This window comes from Scyliorhinus canicula, chromosome 5 (assembly GCF_902713615.1).
Source record: "Scyliorhinus canicula chromosome 5, sScyCan1.1, whole genome shotgun sequence".
Lineage (NCBI taxonomy): Eukaryota > Metazoa > Chordata > Chondrichthyes > Carcharhiniformes > Scyliorhinidae > Scyliorhinus > Scyliorhinus canicula.
Window position 1 is genome coordinate 60,486,029 of NC_052150.1, and position 22,775 is coordinate 60,508,803.

Here is a 22,775-nt window from a genome sequence, read left to right on the forward strand (position 1 = left end):
GACAGACAAGAAACTGTGACTGGGAAGGTCACCGGATCAGGATCTGCCAGGACATTGGGGCTGACTTGGCCAAGTGTTGGGCAGAGTACAACAGGGGGAAGGCAACCCTGTACAAACGTGTCATAAAATTAGGGATGGCGCACCCGACCAAACACTGGGTCATATTCCAGGGCAGGGAGCATTTCTTCACAGCCCCTGTGGACACAGATAAATTTGTCCTGGAGAATGGACTGAGAAACAGCAGCACGGACAGCGATGAAAAGAGAACCCAAAGAGACTTTATTAATTTATTTATCCGACTTGAAGGACACTCTGCACGGGACGGCAGTGCCTCGTTCTGAGGATGGGAGTTGCAGCAGAGAGAGGAAATAATGAGTGTAGCGGAGCACAGGAAAGGGTGTGCAGAACGGCAGGTGGGGAGAACAGATAGCGGCTGACACATGGATACATATCCATGGGAAGGGAGTCACCTCACCACCTGGAAAGCTTGTGCTAGGAAGCATGAGCGAAAGAGGGGCCGAGGCACATCTCCAGCAAAGGAGAGAGCACCTGGTAAAGGGGGTGGGGTACACATCAGTAATGGAGACAACCAGGGGAAGAAAAGGGGGAAGGAAACATGGGGGGTGGAACATCAACAGGAAGGGAGGAGTACCGGGGAGGGATGGAGGAGAAGTATCTTAAGGGAAGCATAGGAACATTAGACTGGCTACAACAGGCCATATGTGGTGACTTGGAACACAAAGGCACTGCAAGCAACTACTTTGGAGGGTCCCTGAACAAAGGGAAACCCTGGAGCGGAGAGGCCCGGCCTCGTGGCAAGAACGGTGACCACGGCTATTTTGGATGGTCCCCTAACAAAGGAAAACCCCGGAGTGCAGGGGCATATCCACCAGTTAATTATGGTTGATCCCGCACGAGGGGGGAGTGGAGACAAAAACCCCTATCAGGATAGTCACTGGAACCTCATAGAGGTATTGGAGCAGTTTGGGCTTGGACCAGTATTCACCACCTGGGTGAAACTCCTGTAAAATGCATTCGGACAAATACCACCAGCTCTAAATACTTCCAGCTGCACAGAAGCACACAGCAGTGATGCCTGTTGTCCCCGCTGCTGTACGTCCTAGCGATCGAACCACTAGCGATCTTCAGGATGGCAAAGAATTGGAAGGGGTCTGGAGAGGAAACAGAGAGCATAGAGTCTCGCTCTATATGGATGACCTGCTCCTCTACATCTCGGACCCGCAAAGCAGCATGGAAGGAACCATGGTGTTCTTGAAAGAGTTTGGAACCTTCTCGGGCTATAAACTCAACCTGAGCAAAACTAAGATCTTCCCGGTGAACCTGCAAAGGCGGGAGGGGCAGAGCTGGAGGGACGCCATTTAAACAGGCCTGACACAAAGTCGGCTGTCTGGGGATTCAAATTGCCCATGGCTGGACACGGATCCACAAATGGAACCTGACCAGCCTGATGGAGGAAGTTAAAAAGGACCTGCAGAGTTGGGATACACTCCCACTCTCCCTGGCAGGGAGAGTGCAGATGATCAAGATGAATGTACTACCCAGGTTCCTCTCCTGTTCAGATCCATACTGATCTACAACATCCCCAAAGCCTTCTTCAACTCATTAGCAAACCTGATCATGGTGTTTGTATGAGGGGGGAGAAACCCTAGGATCTCCCAAAAGGTCCTGCAGAGAATGAGAACAATAGGCGGGGGGCAGGGGGAAATGAGCTAAGATCCAACAGAGGGCAGCAGAGCAGAGCTTCTGATTGGCTGTTCCGGGGAGATTTGCATACGTGCAGTGCGGTCAGCGTAAGTTGAAGGTGGTTTGTGAAGGGGCTGTTCTCGAGTGACAGCTTTACCCGAAACACTACTAACGTAGTGTCTCCCACCCATCCTCCTCCTCTAACCAAAAAAAAGTTCTGTCCGTCGGGTTGCTAAACTAACAAGTTTTTTTTTTCGTTTTCAGTAATTGGGAAGTTAGTTCAGTGGGAATGGAGGCTGGGGCAGTTGAATGTTCCTCCTGCAGAATGTGGGAGGAAAGGGTCACCTCGAGTGTCCCTGCTGACTACATCTGCGGGAAGTGCACCCAACTCCAGCTCTTCGAGAACCGTGTTAGGGACCTGGAGCTGGAGCTGGATGAACTTTGGATCATTCGGGAGGCGGAGGGGGTTATTGAGAGGAGTTATAGGGAGGTAGTCACACCTCAGATAAAAGAAGAAGGTAGATGGGTTATCGTCAGGGGAGGGAGAGGGAACCGGCAGGCAGTGCAGGGATCCCCTGTGGTCGTTCCCCTCTATAACAAGTATACCGTTTTGGATACTGTTTGGATACTGTTGCGGGGGACGACTCACAATGGGGCACAGGTCTCTGGCACAGAGTCTGTCCCTGTTGCTCAGAAGGGAAGGGAGAAGAGGAACAGAGCACTTGTCATTGAGGACTCCATAGTTAGAGGAACAGACAGGAGGTTCTGTGGGAACCAAGAGACTCACGGTTGGTGTGTTGCCTCCCAGGTGCCAGGGTTCATGATGTCTCTGATCGTGTTTTTGGGATCCTTAAGGGGGAGGGGGAGCAGCCCCAAGTCGTGGTCCACATAGGTACCAACGACATAGGTAGGAAGAGAGATGGGGATTTGAGACAGAAATTCAGGGAGCTAGGGTGGAAGCTGAGAGCTAGAACAAACAGAGTTGTTATCTCTGGGTTGTTACCTGTGCCACGTGCTAGCGAAGTGAGAAATAAGGAGAGAGAGGAGTTGAACACGTGGCTACAGGGATGGTGCAGGAGGGAGGGTTTTGGTTTCCTGGATAATTGGGGCTCATTCTGGGGTAGGTGGGACCTCTACAAACAGGATGGTCTTCACCTGAACCAGAGGGGTACCAATATCCTGGGGGGGGAGATTTGCTAGTGCTCTTCGGGGGGGTTTAAACTAATTCAGCAGGGGGATGGGAACCTAAATTGTAGTCCCAGTGTACAGGATGTTGAGAGTAGTGAGGTCAGGGATAGGGTTAAAAGTTCGAAAGAGGGCACCGGCAAGCAAGACGCTGGTTTGAAATGTGTCTACTTCAACGCCAGGAGCATCCGGAATAAGGTGGGTGAGCTTGCAGCATGGGTTCGTACCTGGGATCTCGATGTTGTGGCGATTTCGGAGACATGGGTAGAGCAGGGACAGGAATGGTTGTTGCAGGTTCCAGGATTTAGATGTTTCTGTAAGAACAGAGAAGATGGTAAAAGAGGGGGGGCTGTGGCATTGTTAATCAAGGAAAATATTACGGCGGTAGAAAGGACGTTTGAGGACTCGTCTACTGAGGTAGTATGGGCCGAGGTTAGGAACATGAGAGGAGAGGTCACCCTGTTGGGAGTTGTCTATAGACCTCCAAATAGTTCCAGAGATGTAGAGGAAAGGATTGCAAAGATGATTCTCGACAGGAGCGAGAGTAACAGAGTAGTTGTTATGGGGGACTTTAACTTTCCAAATATTGACTGGAAATACTATAGTTCGAGTACTGTAGATGGGTCAGTTTTTGTGCAGTATGTGCAGGAGGGTTTTCTGACACAGTATGTAGACAGGCCAACAAGGGGCGAGGCCACATTGGATTTGGTACTGGGTAATGAACCCGGCCAGGTGTTAGATTTAGATGACACTGGACGAGACAAGGGAAAAGTGGGAGGAAGACATAAGGTTTGAAATAGAGTGGGGATTCTGTAGTGGAGCACTGCACCTCCACATGCGCAAGGCTGAGCCGAATTCAGCTGAATGTGGTACACAGAGCCTACTTAACCAGAATCCGAAAGAGCAGGTTCTTCCCGGAGGTGGAGGACAAATGCGAATGGTGCTAAGGGCGCCTGGCCACCCACATCTTCTGGTTTTACCCCAGACTAGTCGGGTACTGGACAGATTTCTTCGAGGCGATGTCAAGGTTGTGGAGATGAGGGTGAAGCCATGCCCATGAGTGACATGTCTTCAGTATATCAGAACAGCCAGATCTCTTCATGGGGAGGAAGGCTGGCACCCTTGCCTTTGCCTCCCTAATCGCCCGCTGGAGAATCCTGCTTGGCTGGCGATCAGCAGCACCAACCAAAGCTGCAGACTGGCTGTCCGACCTATCAGAATTTCTCCAGATGGGGAAAATTAAATTCACCATCCGGTGGTCAGAAGAGGGCTTCCACAAAACATGGGAGCCATTCACCCAAGACCTGTTTGTAACCAACAGCAAATAATGATGTGGAGATGCCGGCGTTGGACTGCGGTGAGCACAGTAAGAAGTCTTACAACACCAGGTTAAAGTCCAACATGTTTGTTTCAAACACGAGCTTTCGGAGCACTGAGGAGGAGCAGTGCTCCGAAAGCTAGTGTTTGAAACAAACATGTTGGACTTTAACCTGGTGTTGTAAGACTTTTACTGAACAGCAAATAAGCCAAAGGAAGTGAGGGGGAAGCCACGGTAAAACAACAAACTCAAAAGAAAGAAGGGGTGGGGGTAAAGAGACATGGAGCCCAACCATGTCCAACACATAACAAAATACACGGCAACACGTCAACACAATAGGAACAGGATAAAAGAACAGATGAGGGAAGATGACCAGAATTGGACAGGGGTAAGGAAGAAAAGGGGAAGAGTGAAGCAAGGGAACCAGGTAGAACTAAATGCCTATTGTAACTTCATTGCAGTGTTAATGTAAACCTACTTGTGACAATAAAGATTACTAAAAACAAGAAGCTGTAACCATTGTAAATAACGAACGACAACCAATGTAAATAATGGAAGGCAACACGATGTATATATATATTTTTTTTATGTGTGTTCACTCTCACATTTATTCTGTACAATATGAAAAATCCTTAATAAAAGCATTTTAAAAAAGGACCTCCAGAACCCCAGCAGCTTGGGACATGACCAGAACATGTATGTGTGGAGCGTGGTGCCCCTCAAGCAGTGTTCACACTAGTCCCCCACCCCTTGGAAAAAGTGGTTCATCCTTGTGTTAGTGAGGTGCACTCAAAATACCACCTTCAACTGAATAAGGCTCAGCCTTGTACAAAATGATGTTGCATTCCTCCTCCTCAGCGCCTCATTCCACATCGCTTCCTCCAGTATAGGCCCCAACTCCTCCACCCATTTCGCCTTCACCACCCATCGAACTCGGCTCCTCCCTCGTTCCTCACTGGTACGTGCCAGACATATTGCCCTCCTCTGACCCTGAGCAGGAAAGGATGCAGCCTACGGTTGTATGGGACTGCTGCATGCAACACCCTCCACCCCAGGTACCCAATGTTAAGGGGGAGGACTCCTCCGTAGAGAGGCCTCCAGTGGGGGCTTCCACCACTGGACGACAACAAGGCACGTCAAGTCGTTTCCAGGTGATGGGTGCAAGATGTGCAGCAGCAGCCTATACAGGAAAACCTTCCACACTGTGCAGATAGACACAGTGGATTTTTCTGAGAGGCGGCTCGGGCTGTGGGACTTCGGTTCCCGAGAGGGGATTCAGGGCTTGGGGCCAAAGTGAAATTCCGCCCGAGCAGGGGTCCAATTGGATAGGAGACCATCGCACACCTGCACCTCCTAAAGGCCACGAGTGCCATTGGGTCCGAGCATGACCATTTTGATGTCATGGATGGCATTAGCAATGAGCTGGATATCCACTGCCGCGCAATACATCAACTTGTGGGGTGTTGGTGACTTCCGGTGGTGGCTATGGAGTGAGTAGTCGCACAAAAGGTGGCTCCTGTCTGAGGTTGGATTCTTTGGCGCCTTCTACTCATTTTGCAGGGTTCTTGCAAGTGGAAAAAGAGGGAATATTAAAGAATACATTATTCTCCTTTGGTGGGTAATGTTGAAGAATTACCAGACGAGGAGTGTGATGAACAAAGGGCAACATTCGGACCAAGAGGACTCGTGTGGTGCAGCCGGGGAAAACATGGTGGAGGGACCTGTGACGTCATTGCTCCACAATGGTCGATGGCACAGTTGGTTGTATTCCTTTGAGCCAAGTTTAAGCAGAAATGAATCTGGCAAAGTTGGAAGAACCAATTTAGGCTGCCTTGAAGAGAGTGGAGCAGAGGCTGGAGATGCAGACTGTGTCGATCCAGAAGGTGGAGAGGTTGGTGGCTGACCATGAGGATAGAATTGGCTTGTTGGAGGCAGAAATTCTGATGATGGCGGAGGGTGGGAAAGCGTTGAGGGAGAAGATCAATGACTTGGAGAACCATTCGAGGAGGCAGAACCTGAGGATCATGGATTGCCTGAAGGGATTGAGGGAACGCAGGGCACAGAATATGTGGCTAATATGTTGGAGAGGTTGGGGGGGGTGGAGGGGGGATCTTTGACCGTCCTCCTGAAGCGAAGGAGGAAGCCGAAAGCGAGGGAGCTGTTGAGGGCAATCATCGTGAGGCTGCCTCAGTACTTGGACAAGGAGAAGATCGTGAGATGAGTGCAGGAGGAGCATTAGTGCACCTGGGAAGGGCATACAATCATACAATCTGTCTTTAAGTTCACTAAGACAATCCAATAGATTGTATCAGGAGGAGCAGGTAAAGAAATCACAATTTTAAGAGATACGGGAGCTAGTCAATCTTTAATGGTAAGAGATGGGGAGCTATGTAGTTTGGGAAGAATGTTGCCAGAAAAGGTGGTAATATGTGGAATTCAGGGTGAGAGGAGTAGCGTTCTATTATATAAGGTAAGGTTGGAAAGTCCAGTGAAGAGTGGTTAAGTGGAGCAATAGAGAAAGTATCTTGTCCAGGAATACAGTTTATCTTGGGTAATGATATAGCTGGATCGCAGGTGGGAGTGATGCCTACGGTGGTTGATAAGCCAGTGGAAAATCAGACAACTGAAGTGTTGAAGGACAAATATCCTGGGATTTTTCCGGATTGTGTAGTAACAAGGTCGCAAAGTCACAGGTTACGACAAGAGGAGAAATCAAACTCCTCTTGAGAAGATGAAGTTGAAGGGCACTTATCAGAAACGATTTTTGATCACATGGCTGAAAAAGAACAAGAACAGGTGGAGGATGAGGCAGATATTTTTAGTTCAGGAAAATTGGCGGAGTTACAACAGAAAGATATAGAAATAAAACGGATGTATCAAAAAGCATATACGGAAGAGGAATCTGAGTGTATACCAGAGTGTTTTAACGTGAATGTGATGTCTTGATGAGAAAATGGAGACCTTTACCTATGCAGGCGGATGAAAAGTGGGCAGAAGTTCATCAAGTTGTATTGCCGGTAGGGTATAGAAAGGAACTGTTGTGAGTAGCACATGAGGTACCAGTGGGAGGTCATTTACGAATAAGGAAAACTCAAGTTAAAATCCAAAAACATTTTTATTGGCCTGGACTACATAATGATGCAGTTAAATTTTGTCAATCATGTCACACATGTCAAGTGATAGGGAAACCTCAAGCAGTGATAAAACCAGCGCCCTTAATACCCATTCCAGCATTTGAGGAACCAAGGGTCCTAATTGATTGCGTAGGACCAATTCCGAAAACGAAAAGTGGGAATCAATATCTTTTGACGATAATGGACGTGTCTACTAGGTTTCCAGAGGCCATTCCAGTACGTATTATTACAGCCAAAAAGATTGTGGAGGAGTTACTTAAATTCTTTACTAGATATGGACTACTCACAGAAATACAATCGGATCAAGGATCAAATTTTACCTCAAGGTTATTCAAAGAAGTTATGGATAGCTTAGGAATAAAACAATTTAAATCAACTGTGTACCATCCAGAATCGCAGGGAGCGTTAGAAAGGTGGCATCAGACATTAAAGATAATGTTGAGGGCTTATTGTCAAGATTATCCAAAGGATTGAGATAAAGGAATTTAATTCGTACTGTTTGCAATTAGGGATGCGCCTAATGAGTCAACCAAATTCAGTCCTTTTGAACTAATTTTTGGTCATGAGGTAAGAGGGCTGCTTAAATTGATTGGTGACTGAGAAATCGGAAATTACATTATTGGATTACGTGTCAAATTATAGGGAATGATTAAATAGAGCAGGTGAATTGGCTAAACAACATTTAAAAGTTGCACAAAATGTGATGAAATGGGTAGCAAACAAGAAGTCCAACGTTCGTAGTTTTGCCAGTGGGGATAAAGTTTTAGTGTTGTCACCAGTGGTAGGTGAGCCTTTAAAAGCAAGGTTTTGTGGACCTTATCAGATTGAAAGGAAATTAAGTGAGTTGAATTATGTGGTTAAAAACACCTGATAGAAGGAAGACTCACCAAGTGTGTCATGTGAATATGCTTAAAAGGTATTTTGGAAGGGAAGGAGAGAAAAAGGAGGATTTAATGATTCTAACTCAAAGATGAACCAAATCCAGATGACTGTGAATTTGACATTCCTCAAATTCAATTGGAAAATGAGGATGTTCTTAAAAATTGGGATAAATTGTTGAGTTACCTTCCAGAGGAAAAACGGACTGACCTGAAAGTTATTGATATCACATGGGCAAGTTTGTGGAGATAAATTGGGAAGTACTAAAATGGCTATACATGATGTAGATGTGGGAAAGGCAGTTCCAATCAAACAACATCCATATAGACTTAACCCTTTAGAATTGGCACAGGGTAACAAAGAGATTGAGAGTATGCTTAAAAATGGCATAATTGAAGTGGGTTGCAGCCAATGGAGCTCACCCATAGTGATGGTACCAAAACCAGACGGTACCCAAAGGTTGCGTGTGGACTATAGAAAGGTTAATGCCGTTGCAAGAATGGACTCTTATCCTATCCCACGTTTGGAGGATTGCATTGAGAAAGTGGGACAATCAACTTTTGTTTCTTAAATGGATTTACTTAAAGGTTACAGGCAGGTACCTTTATCCAAAAGGGCGAAGGAGAGTTCAGCTATTGTGACTCCAGATGGTATATACCAATTCAAAGTTATGCCATTTGGCATAAAAAACGAACCAGCCACATTTCAACGGTTAACTAACAAAGTTGTTTCAGGATTACCCAATTGTGCGGTATACATCGACGATCTGGTAATTTTCAGCCAGTCATGGAAAGAACATTTAAAACATCTGATGGAGTTATTCAATTGACTTCAGGACGCGGGTCTGGTGATAAACCCAGCCAAAAGTGAATTTGGAAAAGCCCGAGTCATTTTCCTTGACCATACAATTGGACAGGGTTGAATGGTCACAAGGGATGTGAAACCAACAGTTATTGAGGAGTTTTCCATACCATCAAGACGAAGGGAAATAATGCGATTTCTTGGCATGAGTGGATTTGATCGAACATTTGTGCAAAAGTTTTGTAGCGTGATTGCTCCACTGATGCACTTGCTGAAGAAACGTCAAAAATTTCAATGGACAGTGGAGTTTCAACAACCTGAAAGCTGTGATAACCAATGCTCATGTGTTGGAGAATTACAAGGGGCTCTGTGATCTGATTGAACTAAAGTATCTGACTTTAAAGAGACATGCCAAGGCGTAAATAAATGGATGGATTGTGCAGAGACCTTCTTGTTCAAAGAGACTGTCAATCGAGACGGATTTCAGTTGGAGGAAGAAGAACGAAAAAAAAAAGGACTATATTATTATACCTGTTTGTGTGATTTGCTTTTTGAAATGACAAAGTATATTTACTGTGGCATTTCTTGAAGGATATTGAAAAGGTGAAATATGAAACCATCTTGAAGTTGATGGTTTATTTTTTTTTCTTTGGGGAGGTGTCATGTGAGAGTACCTTTAAGAAATGGGTGTTTAAGAAATGTACCTTTAAGAAATGGGTCTTTATCAGTGATGTCAGAGTGTGGGTGTAGCTGGGCTATCTGTCAGCTTTATACTTTCGTTTTAGGCTGTTTGCTGCTGGGTGTGTTTTAGTTTTGTTTTCAGTGTTGGCGCTGAAGCCAGACGGAGCAGGTGTACTGTTGATATCTCTGCCATGAAAAGACGATCTCCTGATCATTTGGTGAGTTCAGAATTATAATTGTTCTCAGTAGTGAATGTAAACCTGATGTGCTTCTGTTAAAAGGTGTTTCTTCTGTCTTCTGGATCTTGTTGGGGAAGTTATTAAGGTTTACTTAGTGTTGTATTTGAATTGATGGTTGCTAAGATGTATGTTTCAAAAAGGTTAACTTGAGTTCATAAAATAAACATTGTTTTGCTTTAAAAATTACTTTTCCATTTCTGCTGTACCACTCCTGCAGAGTGGCCCATGTGCTCCCCATACCACAATCTATTAAAAGTTGTGGGTCAGGTGAACTCCATGATCCACTTTGGGGTTCTCTCAACCCTAACCCACAACAGAATCTGAGCTCCAACCCTTGCCAATCACTTCACCGAGGATATGGCAGCACGGTAGCATAGTGGTTAGCATCAATGCTTCACAGCTCCAGGGTCCCAGGTTCGATTCCCGGCTGGGTCACTGTCTGTGCGGAGTCTGCACGTCCTCCCCGTGTGTGCGTGGGTTTCCTCCGGGTGCTCCGGTTTCCTCCCACAGTCCAAAGATGTGCGGGTTAGGTGGATTGGCCATGCTAAATTGCCCGTAGTGTTCTAAAAAGTAAGGTTCAGGGGGAGTTGTTGGGTTACGGGTATAGGGTGGATACGTGGGTTTGAGTGGGGTGATCATTGCTCGGCACAACATCGAGGGCCGAGGGGCCTGTTCTGTGCTGTACTGTTCTAAATTCTAAATTATGAGCCTTACACAAACCATCAATAAGACAAATGTGCTGTACCAACCCTCCGCCACCACACAGCACTGTCCCCAGTTCTCAAAATTCTTCGACAATGTGGACCATTTTCCATAACTTTGGAGCCTACTGTCAACAAAGGCAGACATTGATGGAAGGGTCAACACTGCCTTCAGTGTGCCAGCTCAGCTTTAGTTCCCTCAGGAAGAGAGTGTTTGAGTGACCCTGTATCAAGCTCATGGTCTACAGAGCAGTAGCAATAGCCACCCTCCTATATGGTGCAGAGACATGGTGCGGGATTCTCCATTGCCGATGCCGAAATCGCAAAACGCGATTGGGCAGAGAATAGGTTCCAACAGCAAAATCACGGTGGGTACCAATTTGATGCCAAATCGCAATTCTCCGTCACCTTAACAGCAGCATCAATGCTACCAGAACGCATGTACTGTAAACACCGTTTGCATATCATTAGCGGACCTGAACCGGTATTCTTCAGGGCCTCTGAGATGCTGCACCTCTGATGGGCTGAGTTCACTTGTGCTTTTAAAAAGCATGAAACAGGTGTGGTGGCTGCTGAGGGAGAGAGTGGGGGTACGTAAAGTGTCCAACATCGCCATAGTTTGCTGGCTGTTGTGCTGTTGGCCGGGTGGCTTCTGCCAAGGCCGGGGGAAGTAGCAGGGGGTGGTCTGTGGGGTTGTGGTGGATGGACGCGGAACACCATTGATGCAGCCAGCAAAATGGCCATGCAGCTGCAAACACCACTGAATGCCGAACGTGAACATAGTTGTCCACCCACGCCACCCCTGTAGGTGCCCCCTGGCCCCAGCCGACCCATCAGCTGTATGGGCATACTCCAGCACAACTAGTCCCATCTTGTTGATTGGGATGAGTGTGTGTGGGGAGTGTAAGCTACATATGTGGCTGAAGCTTATCAGCCTCCCGAGTGTCAATCACGGACCCGGTGAATCCAACACCATTTTCCATTGGAATCGATTGTGTTCCACACGGCACCAGTGCTAGCCCCTTATAAGTAGCGGAATTGGTCCAGGTGCAGCGGCAGTTTTTCTGTCGTAAAAATCTACAGATTCTGTGTTGGCGTCAACACAGAATCTTATAAACAGAGAATCCCGCACAATATTCCTACAAATTGCTTTTACTCCAGTTTAGCTCCGAAAAGGAGGCACATATGATTTACCTAGATTATTTAATTGGGAAAATTTCGTCTCCTTCATTTAGTTATACCAAGATTGAGCTGAATTCGCAAGCAGTACGTTTAATCAGAAAGTCGAATAATTTCATTGAAAGGGAAGCATTGGAAAGGAGAGACTCCATTTATCCCAAACCACCCTCCATGCCAAGAATTCTATAGATTTATTGATGATGTCCAAAAGTCCTGAATGCAAATGAAGAGTGATGGAGTAGAACACATTTATTTGAATTGTGAAGATGAACTTCAAATCCTGTGAATCCCCTTCAATGGAGTTTTAATATGATCTAGGATCCAGAAATATTTAAGACAAAGTGTCAAGCACAGAACTTATAAAAAATGTTGAAAGTAAATAAAACAAATAGATTGTTGGCAGTTGTTCAACAACATGTCAATGACAATTTGAAGAGCTTTAAAGTATAATGCTGAGTATGCAAGAGTAAAACATGCCAAAAATCACCAACTCAAGCTAAATATATCTGACGCCAGTGTATTAATAAGTGATTGGTGAAGAACAATTATTTCAGAAATCCGGCAAACGAAAAGCAGTAAAATTTCACTGTGTCTAATATACTAAATGCAGAAACAAGCTGAAAGTGTTATAATAGAAACAAAAAATAAATATTAATCAAACATTGGACATTACTTAAGATTGACTGGTGTCTATCAAAACTAGCTCAGTGTCTGTGTGCACAGACTTAGGAAAATTACTGGATATGTTTCCCACACTTGCCATGTTACACAGCTCGGCGAAGACCTTGCTGTAACTGATTAGCTAATTAGACCGAGAACAATACATTCTTAGTGCTGAATACACTGCAATACAATGGTTAATTCATTATGTGAAACAATAACTGGATTTCCACAGTCAAGACACTTTTAATAATTTTACCTCTCAGCTACATCTAGTACCGACATTAATAAAACTGAATAATTATAATAATCGCTTGTGTCACAAGTCGGCTTCAATGACGTTACTGTGAAAAGGCCCTAGTCGCCACATTCCAGCACCTGATTGGGGAGGCCGGAACGGGAATTGAACCCACGCTGCTGGCATTGTTTTGCATTACAAGCCAGCTATTTAGCCCACTGTGCTAAACCAGCCCCTAAATCAATACTCTATCAGCTTGTGTAGGGATACATATCAGTGTTATATGTATCGCATTGATGCTTGCATGAGCTTTGGAGTTCAATTCTTGGGGTTAATTTTTGGGGTGGCAACGTAGCACAGTGGTAAGCAGTGCTGCCTCACTGTGCCAGGGATCCGGGTTCAATTCTGGCCTTGGGTGACTCACTCCACACAGCTGCAGCATGACAAGCCAGCTATTTAGCCCACTGTGCTAAACCAGCCCCTAAATCAATACTCTATCAGCTTGTGTAGGGATACATATCAGTGTTATCTGTATCCCATTGATGCTTGCATGAGCTTTGGAGTTCAATTCTTGGGGTTAATCTTTGGGGTGGCAACGTAGCACAGTGGTAAGCAGTGCTGCCTCACTGTGCCAGGGACCCGGGTTCAATTCTGGCCTTGGGTGACTCACTCCACACTGTTACCCAAGGCCAGAATTGAACCCAGGTCCCTGGCACAGTGAGGCAGCAGTGCTAACCACTGTGCTACAGTGCACATTCTCCCCATGTCTGCATGGGTTTCCTCCGGGTGCTCCAGTCCCCTCTCACAGTCCAAAGATTAGGTGGATTGGCCATGCTAAAATTGCCCTTAATGTCCAGGGTTTTGGTGATAGAATGGGGGAGTGGGTCAGTGCAGAGTGCTCTTTCAGAGGGTGCAGATGCGATGGCCCGAATAGCCTCCTTCTGCACTGTAGAGATTCTCTGATTCTATGAATGTTTCCAAAGGGTTAAGAACTTGGCACTCATGTTTTGCTCTCCTGATTTAATTGGCACAGTTGACCAGTAAAGAAAGAGTGAGGGAGTGGATCAGGCAACTCACTGTCCTGGCACTTAAATCTCCCTGACAAATAGATTTGAATTTCCAGGCAGATTTTCTCCTTTATCCTCACACTGCTGCTTGAGTGTGGGGTTCAACTCACACTGCAATCTTCTTCCCCCAGTGATAGGGTCTTCAGGCCTCATGAGACAGGAATTCAACCCATTCCTGATTCCCCCACTGTGCCCTTACTGCTGGGTCTCTCATGGAACCCCCACAAGGTACCGCACAGTCACCCCAGAGATGATCTTCTGTATTCACTGCTTCTCACCAACTTTCCAGTTCACACTCAGGAAGGGCACTCCCTCAATCGTGATTTGGACACAAGCGAAACATGGATGGCATGGGAAGTGATGACTGCATATCAGCCTTCCGGCCCCCATAATGCACGGGCACCCCAAAATGAAGGGAAAGTGAGGTCTGTGAGCAACCGCTCTTCCAGAGATTGACAGCCTGACCCCACCCTGAATTGAACCTATCAGTATCCCTCACGTCCTCTCTGGTGCACCCTGAGCATTTAACATCCTGGAGGGTGTGGGCTGACTGACAGCTCCCTTCAAAAGCAACAGACATTAATTTAATTTTTGTTCCATACAAAATAATGGAATTAATTATCAGCATTTTCATTGGACTGCCAAATCAAAGTCATTATGAATTATACATTACACAGGCTGAATTCCTCAAACTCCACCCATTCACTGACATCAGGCACAGCTGATTCATGTGAAGATTGCTTTTAGCATTACAAGCACATCCCTACACGAATGTAAATAATGAAACGCCTATAAAAACACTTTTTTAAAAACGAAAAGTTCATCATTGTTGCTGAAATAAAAATAAAATACTGCAGATGCTGGAAACCTGAAATGAAAACAGAAAATGCTGCAAATATCCAGCAGACTTGGCATTGTGAGACCTCCTCAGCATCTTCAATTTAAAATTATCAGCCTCATATTGAAATGGCTCCCTCCTACCTATCTCTGTAATCTCCTCCAGCCCTAATAAGAGAATTCAGACTCTGGCTTCTTGCACTTTCCGCAATCCATTCATTTAACCATTTAGGCTCTCAGCTCTAAAATTTAATTCTTCAGCCTCTCTACACCTGTCCTCTCCTCTCCGATTCTTCTTAAACCCAAATCTTTGACTAACCTTTAAAGCCATCCTTCCTAACATCGCCTTTGGTATTGAAGTATGCTTCCGGGTTTTTTTTACTGTTAAATGTAAATGCCAGTTACTGTGGTAAAAAAAAATCCTTTAAATTCCTTAATTATAATTTTGCACAGGATATCCCTTTCTGGTGTTGCAGCGGGCAAGACACTACTTTATTTTCTGGAAACTGGGTCCGTTCAAATTTTGTGCTGCTGGCAAAGTTACTCATCAAAGCTTTAAAAGTGATGGAAAACTCACGCGGTGGACGGAATATAGTGAGGTTTGGGACTGGGACACAATGTTGGAGCAGGGGAGCGGCGAACACTCCGTCCGCCACATGAACATCTGGGAGTGAAATGGAAAACACGTCCCATTCCCCTAGGATTAATGACCATCCCATTCATAAAGAGAAGAATAATCCCTGTAATTATGCAGGAGTAAGAAGGATCAACATGTTCTAGCATTAACCCCGCTGGTATCCTAATCTTTTCTGATGCCAGTGTAATGATGCTGTCTGCACTGTGCGGCTGGCAGTGGGGGACCGGAGGGTGAAGGAGCAAGACAGAGAGGAGAGAAATGAATAAATGCCCGCCATCCCCTCGCTCAGTGAGAGGAGGGAGCGCTGCTGCTGCTATTGTGTGTGTGTGTGTGTGGAGGGATGTGCCAGTTGTAAAGGTGCCTCCCGCTCTGCAGCCCGCAGTCCCGCTGCTCTGTGAGGGAACAATGGTCGCCGGGCGGCCTGGGGCAGTTTTCTGATTATTTGTGGTGCCGGGTTCGAGGTCGCGGGGCGGCGGCGAGTCTCCGATTCCGCCTTCCAGAGCTGTGATGATCTGAATCGGGTGTTTCCCGGTGAACCGAACTGTCCTGTCAAACGGCTCCTGCTCTCTGAGTGAGTGAGTGAGTGAGGGTGAGTGTGCTGGAGAGGCGCATCCCTCCCAACCTACCTTCCAGCTGCCGCTGCCCTGAGGGAGGGGGGCTCTCTTCACCCCCCCCCCCCCCCCCCGCGTGCGCTATGATGATTTAAATGCTCTGCCGCGTTCTCACTGCGTTTTAACCGCTTTCCCTCCCTCACCCATTCCTCCTGCTCCCCCCGCCCTCCTCCTCAGCCCGGCGCGATGAGCGAGCGGCAGCTGCTGCCGCGCCAGGACGCGCTGAGGGAGAGCGGCGGCGGCGGTGGCGGAGCCCCGGCAGGCAGTGGCGGCGGGATCCCAGACGGGGGCGCTCTGGGCGGAGGACCGCTGGCGCCCGCTGACAGAAGGCCCCGGGAGGAAGAGGAGGCGGAGGCCGGCGAGAGAGACAGGCTGATCTCGGGCCGGAGAGGCGGCGGCGGTGGCCCGGGCCCCCCGGGCAAGCTCGAGAGGCGGCCCCCCGAGCAGGAAGGTTACCAGAGCGGGCCGCTGTCCTGCTCCAACGACGGCGAGTCTGTCAGCAGCAGCGGCAGCAGCAGCTTCCACAATGGCGGCATCACCCCCACCTGCAGAATCTGCTTCCAGGGCTCAGAACAGGTAAGAACACACACACAACACTAACTGCTCCTCCAACACTCAACTCACTACATATAGCCACACTGCCGTGTCTCCTCTTATATCCTAAAAAGAAACGTGCAACTATCACAACTTTGGTATTTAATTATTTGCTGTCTCACTGGATGCACATTATACCACAGCCTGGATGGAGACATTCTTGGCGGGGTTTAAGTTTCAGCACGCTGGCCAGCGCCACCTTAATGTTCTCTCCCTGTTCAGAACTGCTTCTCGAACTTGTCTTCTGCACCAGCCAAGTCCTGTGCACATCATCCACTTCACACCTCCGTTTCTCTTCATGAAAGGATGGAAGGCATCGGCACACTGAACAAATTAGCGCATTCCAGCAGAAAATAAATACACCTATTGTGGATCTTAATGCCATTTTCAAAATTCCGCTCTTCATGTTTCAGGTATCTCAAATAATAGAAAGAACAAAAAAAGTACAGCACAGGCCCTTCGGCCCTCCAGACCTGTGATGACCGTGTTGCCCGATTAACCTAAAACCTTGTACACTTATGAGGTTCATATTCCTCTATTCCCATCCTATTCATGTATTTGTCAAGACGCCCCTTAAACGTACTATCGTATTCTTACGTACTTAAACGTATTCCACCACTTACTCTGGCAGTGAGTTCCAGGACCCACTACCCTCTGTGTAAAAAAAACTTGCCTCGCACCTTAAACCTGTGCCCCCCAGTAATTGACTCCTCTGCTTGGGAAAAAGCTTCTGACTATCCACTCTGTCCTTATGATTTTGTAGACTTTATCAGGTCAACCTCCATCATTCCAGTGAGAACAAACCAAGTTATTCCAACCCCTCCTCATAGCTAATGCCCTCCATTACCAGGCAAAATCTGTTAAACCTTCTCAAAATCTTCACATCCTTCTGGTAGTGTGGTGGCCAGAATTGAACACGATATTCCAATGCGGGCTAACTAAGGTTCTATACAGCTGCAGCATGACTTGCCAATTTTCATACTCAATGCCCTGACCGATGAAAGCAAGCATGTTGTTTGCCTTCATGACTACCTTCTCCACCTGCGTTGCCACTTTCAGTGACCTGTGGACCTGTACATGCAGGTCCCTCTACCTGTCAATACTCTTAAAGGTTCTGCCATTTACTGTATATTTCCCACCTGTATTAGACCTTCCAAAATGCATTACCTCACATTTGTTCGGATTAAACTCCATCTGCCATCTCTCCGCCCAAGTCCACAACCAATCTATATCATCGTGCTGTATCCTCTGACAAGCCTCGTCACTTTTCGCAATTCCACCAACCTTTGTGTCATCTGCAAATTTACTAATCAGACCAGTTACATTTTCCTACAAATCATTTATATATATATTACAAACAGCAAAGGTCCAGTACTGATATGTGCGGAACACCACTACCATTCAGAAAAGCACCCTTCCACTGCTACCCTCTGTCTTCTATGAACAACGTAAGAAGTCTTACAACACCAGGTTAAAGTCCAATATGTTTGTTTCAAACACTAGCTTTCGGATCACTGCTCCTTCCTCGGGTGAATGAAGAGGTATCATTCTATGAACAAGCCAGTTCTGAATCCATATTGTCAGCTCACCTCTGATCCCGTGTGACTTCGCCTTCTGTACTAGCCTGCCATGAGGGACCTTGTCAAAGGCCTTACTGAAGCCCACGTGGACAACATCCACTGCCTTACCTTCATCTATCAGCTTCGCCACTTCCTTGAAAAATTCAATCAAGTTAGTGAGACATGACCTCTCCTTCACAAAACCATTCTTCCTGGTTCCCATACACTGGGTTCATTTGGAAAATATGCATATTATTACAATAATGGAGCATTATCATTTAATCCAATGGGAAAGCAGCTCCTCAAGTCACATCATCGGGTTTTGCAAATAAAATGCAAAATAATTAAATATTTTCAGTTTTGTGTTCATTTTGCACTTGTTCAAATCAACCAGGAAACTAACATTTCACCAGTGACCTGGTGGATGTTTAGGGTAACTTAATTTCTGAGAATGACTTAACATTTGCACTTTGGGAGTGAGTAATTTCAGTCTTTTACTCTGAATATACCAACAATTATTTGATATCAGCGTGACATCATTTAATTATATAGTCAATGAATTAACAATACGATTAATTCCATAAAGAGAGAGAAAAAACAAGAATAGCAAAGCTATGATGATGAGTGACTTTAACTGATTATAGGATAAAATAAGAGTTACAAAATTGACAATAAGGGACAGGGTTTGTTTAATGTTCTAATTTTAAATCAGCACGTTTTAATCCAACAGAGTGGCAGTTCTGCACATTCTTCTAAGTAATACAATGGGGAATGTAGCTAGCATAGTGGGCTATCTCAGAGACAGCTTTGGTATCATTTTTCATTATAAACATTGGGAGGGAACAGTCAAATATAAAAGTAAAAAAAGTACTGGGAAATAATTTCACTGAAATTGAAAAGAAACTAGTGTAAATGAAAAGGCGTGAAAAATTGAACACAAACAGTGGGAAGTTCTGAGTAAGGGCACAAACGAGACACATTTTTATGAGAAGTAAAATTGGTGCAGCAAAATCTGGAATTCTTTGGCTGACTAATAATATTTAGAATTAAACTGAAACTTTAAAAGGAGGAATATGACAAATACAGAATAAATAATGCTTAAGAATTAACCAACAAAGGAAAAATAGAGGGGAAGTATGCAAGAATAAAATTATTGAACATATGGACAAAAAAACTACTGGATGACATAAAGACTAAAGGATTTTAGAAATGCCATAAAAGGTAATATAATAGTGGAAGAAAGAGTAGGACCATTCAGGGTAATAAAGGTAACCTTTACTCGGTAGTCCAGAATTTGAATATTGCTGAAAAGAAAGACATGTTAATGAAGTTTGTCATCTTGCACATGTCAGGTCAAAGACAAGAATGCTGAATTTCAAATAATCACAACAATTTATACTACAGGACAAAAGAGGTGGTGATTGGTTTGATTTGGATTGGCTGAGTGTTGTCACTGAGAAAGAATGGGAAACTTTGGCATGATTTAACACACAAAAAGAGTCCCACTTTGGGCATGCATAGCAGGGTGTTTCTCGGGAACGATCCCGCCATTTAACGGGACTCTGCTGGGTTTTCTTGGCCTTCGTCAGGAGCACGCCGCTGAGGACGCACTTAGCTAAGATGACTCGTGGATTTTGACCCCCCTCTGCTCCATCACTGTGGCCTCCGGACCACCCTACTGCTCCAATTTACCTCCTAGGATGTACTCGAATGCTCTTTCACTCCACCTCTTAAAGGCAAAGCACCTATCGGCCCGATCCCTGGCAAGGGCAACCTGACACCTGGGCATCTTTGCACTTCCAGCCTGGCACACTGGCAGTGCCAAGGTGCCCGGATGCCAATGGGAGTGCCAGGGTACCACTCTGCCAGAGCCCGACCATCCGGGGGCCTCCAATGGCCTGGAAGACGTCCCCAGGTGCCATTAATCCTGGTTCATGTTTAAGTGCAGTAAGAAGTCTTACAACACCAGGTTAAAGTCCAACAGGTTTGTTTCAAACACGAGCTTTCGGAGCACGGCTCCTTCTTCAGGTGAATGGAAAGGCTTGTTCCAGAAATGTTTATATAGACACAGTCAGAGATGCCCCGGAATGCGAGCACCTGCAGGCAATCAAATCATCAAAGATGCAGAGAGAGAGGTAACTCCAGGTTAAAGAGGTGTGAATTGTCCCAAGCCAGTTCAGTCGGTAGGCCTCTGCAAGTCCAGGCTTGTTGGTGGGGGCCGAATGTAATGCAACATGAATCCCAGATCCCGGTTGAGTCCGCATTCATGCGTGCGGAACTTAGCTATAAGTTTTTGCTCAGCAATTTTGCGTTGTCGCGTCTCCTGAAGGCCTCCTTGTAGAATGCTGACCCGGAGATCAGAGGCTGAATGTCCTTGACTGCTGAAGTGTTCCCCAACTGGAAGGGAACAGTCCTGCCTGTTGATAGTCGCACGATGCCCGTTTATTCGTTGTCGCAGTGTCTGCATGGTCTCGCCAATGTACCACGCTTCGGGACATCCTTTCCTGCAGCGTATGAGGTAGACTACATTGGTCGAGTCGCACGAGTATGCGCCGCGTACCTGGTGGGTGGTGTTTCCACGTGTAATGGTGGTGTCCATGTTGATGATCTGGCATGTCTTGCAGAGATTACCCTGGCAGGGTTTTGTGGTGTTGTGGTTGCTGTTCTGAAGGCTGGGTAATTTGCTGCAAACAATGGTTTGTTTGAGGTTGCGCGGTTGTTTGAAGGCCAGTAGTGGGGATGACCTTGGCAAGATGTCCATCCTCGCTGATGATGTGTTGGAGGCTGCGAAGAAGATGTCGTAGTTTCTCCGCCCCAGGAAAGTACTGGACGACGAAGGGTACTCTGTCAGTGGTGTCCCGTGTTTGTCTTCTGAGGAGGTCGGTGCGGTTTTTTGCTGTGGCGCGGTGGAACTGTCGATCAATGAGTCGAGCGCCATATCCCGTTCGTACGAGGGCATCTTTCAGCATCTGTAGGTGTCTGTTGCGCTCCTCCTTGTCTGAGCAGATCCTGTGTATACGGAGGGCTTGTCCATAGGGGATGGCTTCTTTAATGTGTTTCGGCCCCCACCAACAAGCCTGGACTTGCAGAGGCCTACCGACTGAACTGGCTTGGGACAATTCACACCTCTTTAACCTGGAGTTACCTCTCTCTCTGCATCTTTGATGATTTGATTGCCTGCAGGTGCTCGCATTCCGGGGCATCTCTGACTGTGTCTATATAAACATTTCTGGAACAAGCCTTTCCATTCACCTGAAGAAGGAGCCGTGCTCCGAAAGCTCGTGTTTGAAACAAACCTGTTGGACTTTAACCTGGTGTTGTAAGACTTCTTACTGTGCTCACCCCAGTCCAACGCCGGCATCTCCACATCATGTTTAAGTGGACCAGTGTTAAGCAGTGCCATGGTGAGGTCGCTCAGATGAGGCCGTTAGTTTCCGGGGCTCTGGAGGATCTGGCATAGGCATAGTGAGCCATTAGGCGAGGGCGAAATCCAGATTGAGACATTTGACGAGATTTCATTGAATCTCGCGAGGTATTCCAAGTGTCACATACCTTGCGAGAAGTGTCTTGCAAGATTTAACGGCCTCATCGTGTCATGGAGGTTTTGTTCTTTTAAAAATTTTTCCAACATTGCATATCTTTGGGTTGTGCGGGTGAGACCCACGCAGACATGGGGAGAATGTGCAAATGCAACACGGACAGTGACCCATGGCCGGGATCGAACCCAGGTCCTCGGCGCTGTGAGGCAGCAGTGCTAACCACTGCTCCACTATGCCGCACTCATGTCACTGAGCTGGGCACGACATGGCCATTAGATTGCACCCTATAGATTCCCCGTGCATTTAAGTAATTCAAAAACGTCACAAGCCTTGAACATATTCCTTATGTTTGCAAAGAATGGTCCTTGAATATGAATATATGTTAGCAAGACATGTTACAAACTTGACTGATTATCTTAAATTGGTTGGTAGCACATTCAACATGTGCTCCTCACTCACAGAATCACATCTAACAGTAGGCATTTTGTTTTGGATTTTACAAGCATGGGTTGTTTGAGTATGGCATATACTCAGCCTATGACAAACACCTCAGCACAGGGCTAAATCACTGGCTTTGAAAGCAGGCCAGCAGCACGGTTCAATTCCCGTAGCAGCCTCCCCGAACAGGCGCCGGAATGTGGCGACTAGAGGCTTTTCACAGTAACTTCATTTGAAGCCTACTTGTGACAATAAGCGAGTTTCATTTCATTTCATTGTTCAATTCTTTCGGATGTACAACCTATATGCCTGGTATCGCACTGAACACTGAAATTAATGTGGTCAGCAGAATTTCTTTTTGGACTGTTGGCAGCATCATAATGGTGGAAAATAGCACTTTTGTAGCCACTGCACAGTAACAATGCAAAATAGCTTTTGTTCAAATTGTTTAGATACTTTGCCTTTCCCAAGTAATTTGAGGAAAACTTGTGGCATTTTTCAGGCTGAAAGTAGTGAGCTTTTGCCCATTTGTGAGTTTGTCAGTGCGATTCCAGGACCATGGATCCCAATGATTAGTTGATTGAATTAAGTAATATATTCCTCCAGCTGTTCAGAATAAGCAGAGTATAACCAAACTCAACCAGCTTGTACTTGCAAAACCCCAAACAAAATGTCTACTATTAGATGTAATTCTGCAATTGGACAGCAGGGGCTGAACAATTCTGAGTGTGCCGATAACTACATTAATAATTAGTTTAAGATAATCACTTGAGC

At 46.1% G+C, this 22,775-nt stretch overlaps 1 protein-coding gene and 1 long non-coding RNA gene across 2 annotated transcripts in view; both read left to right on the forward strand.

The window, feature by feature from the left end:
- The window catches only part of LOC119966015, a 183,987-nt gene extending 171,494 nt beyond the window's left edge, over positions 1–12,493 (forward strand). Inside the window, exon 3 of the long non-coding RNA XR_005460658.1 lies at positions 11,878–12,493. This is a non-coding gene — a long non-coding RNA (uncharacterized LOC119966015). The remainder of the gene's footprint in view (positions 1–11,877) is intronic.
- A 2,814-nt stretch (positions 12,494–15,307) lies between these two features.
- Positions 15,308–22,775, forward strand: part of LOC119966013 (E3 ubiquitin-protein ligase MARCHF11-like) — a 92,852-nt gene continuing 85,384 nt past the window's right edge. Inside the window, exon 1 of the mRNA XM_038797151.1 lies at positions 15,308–16,447. Within this exon, the coding sequence (XP_038653079.1) occupies positions 16,058–16,447 (390 nt within the window). The 5' untranslated portion in view covers positions 15,308–16,057. The remainder of the gene's footprint in view (positions 16,448–22,775) is intronic.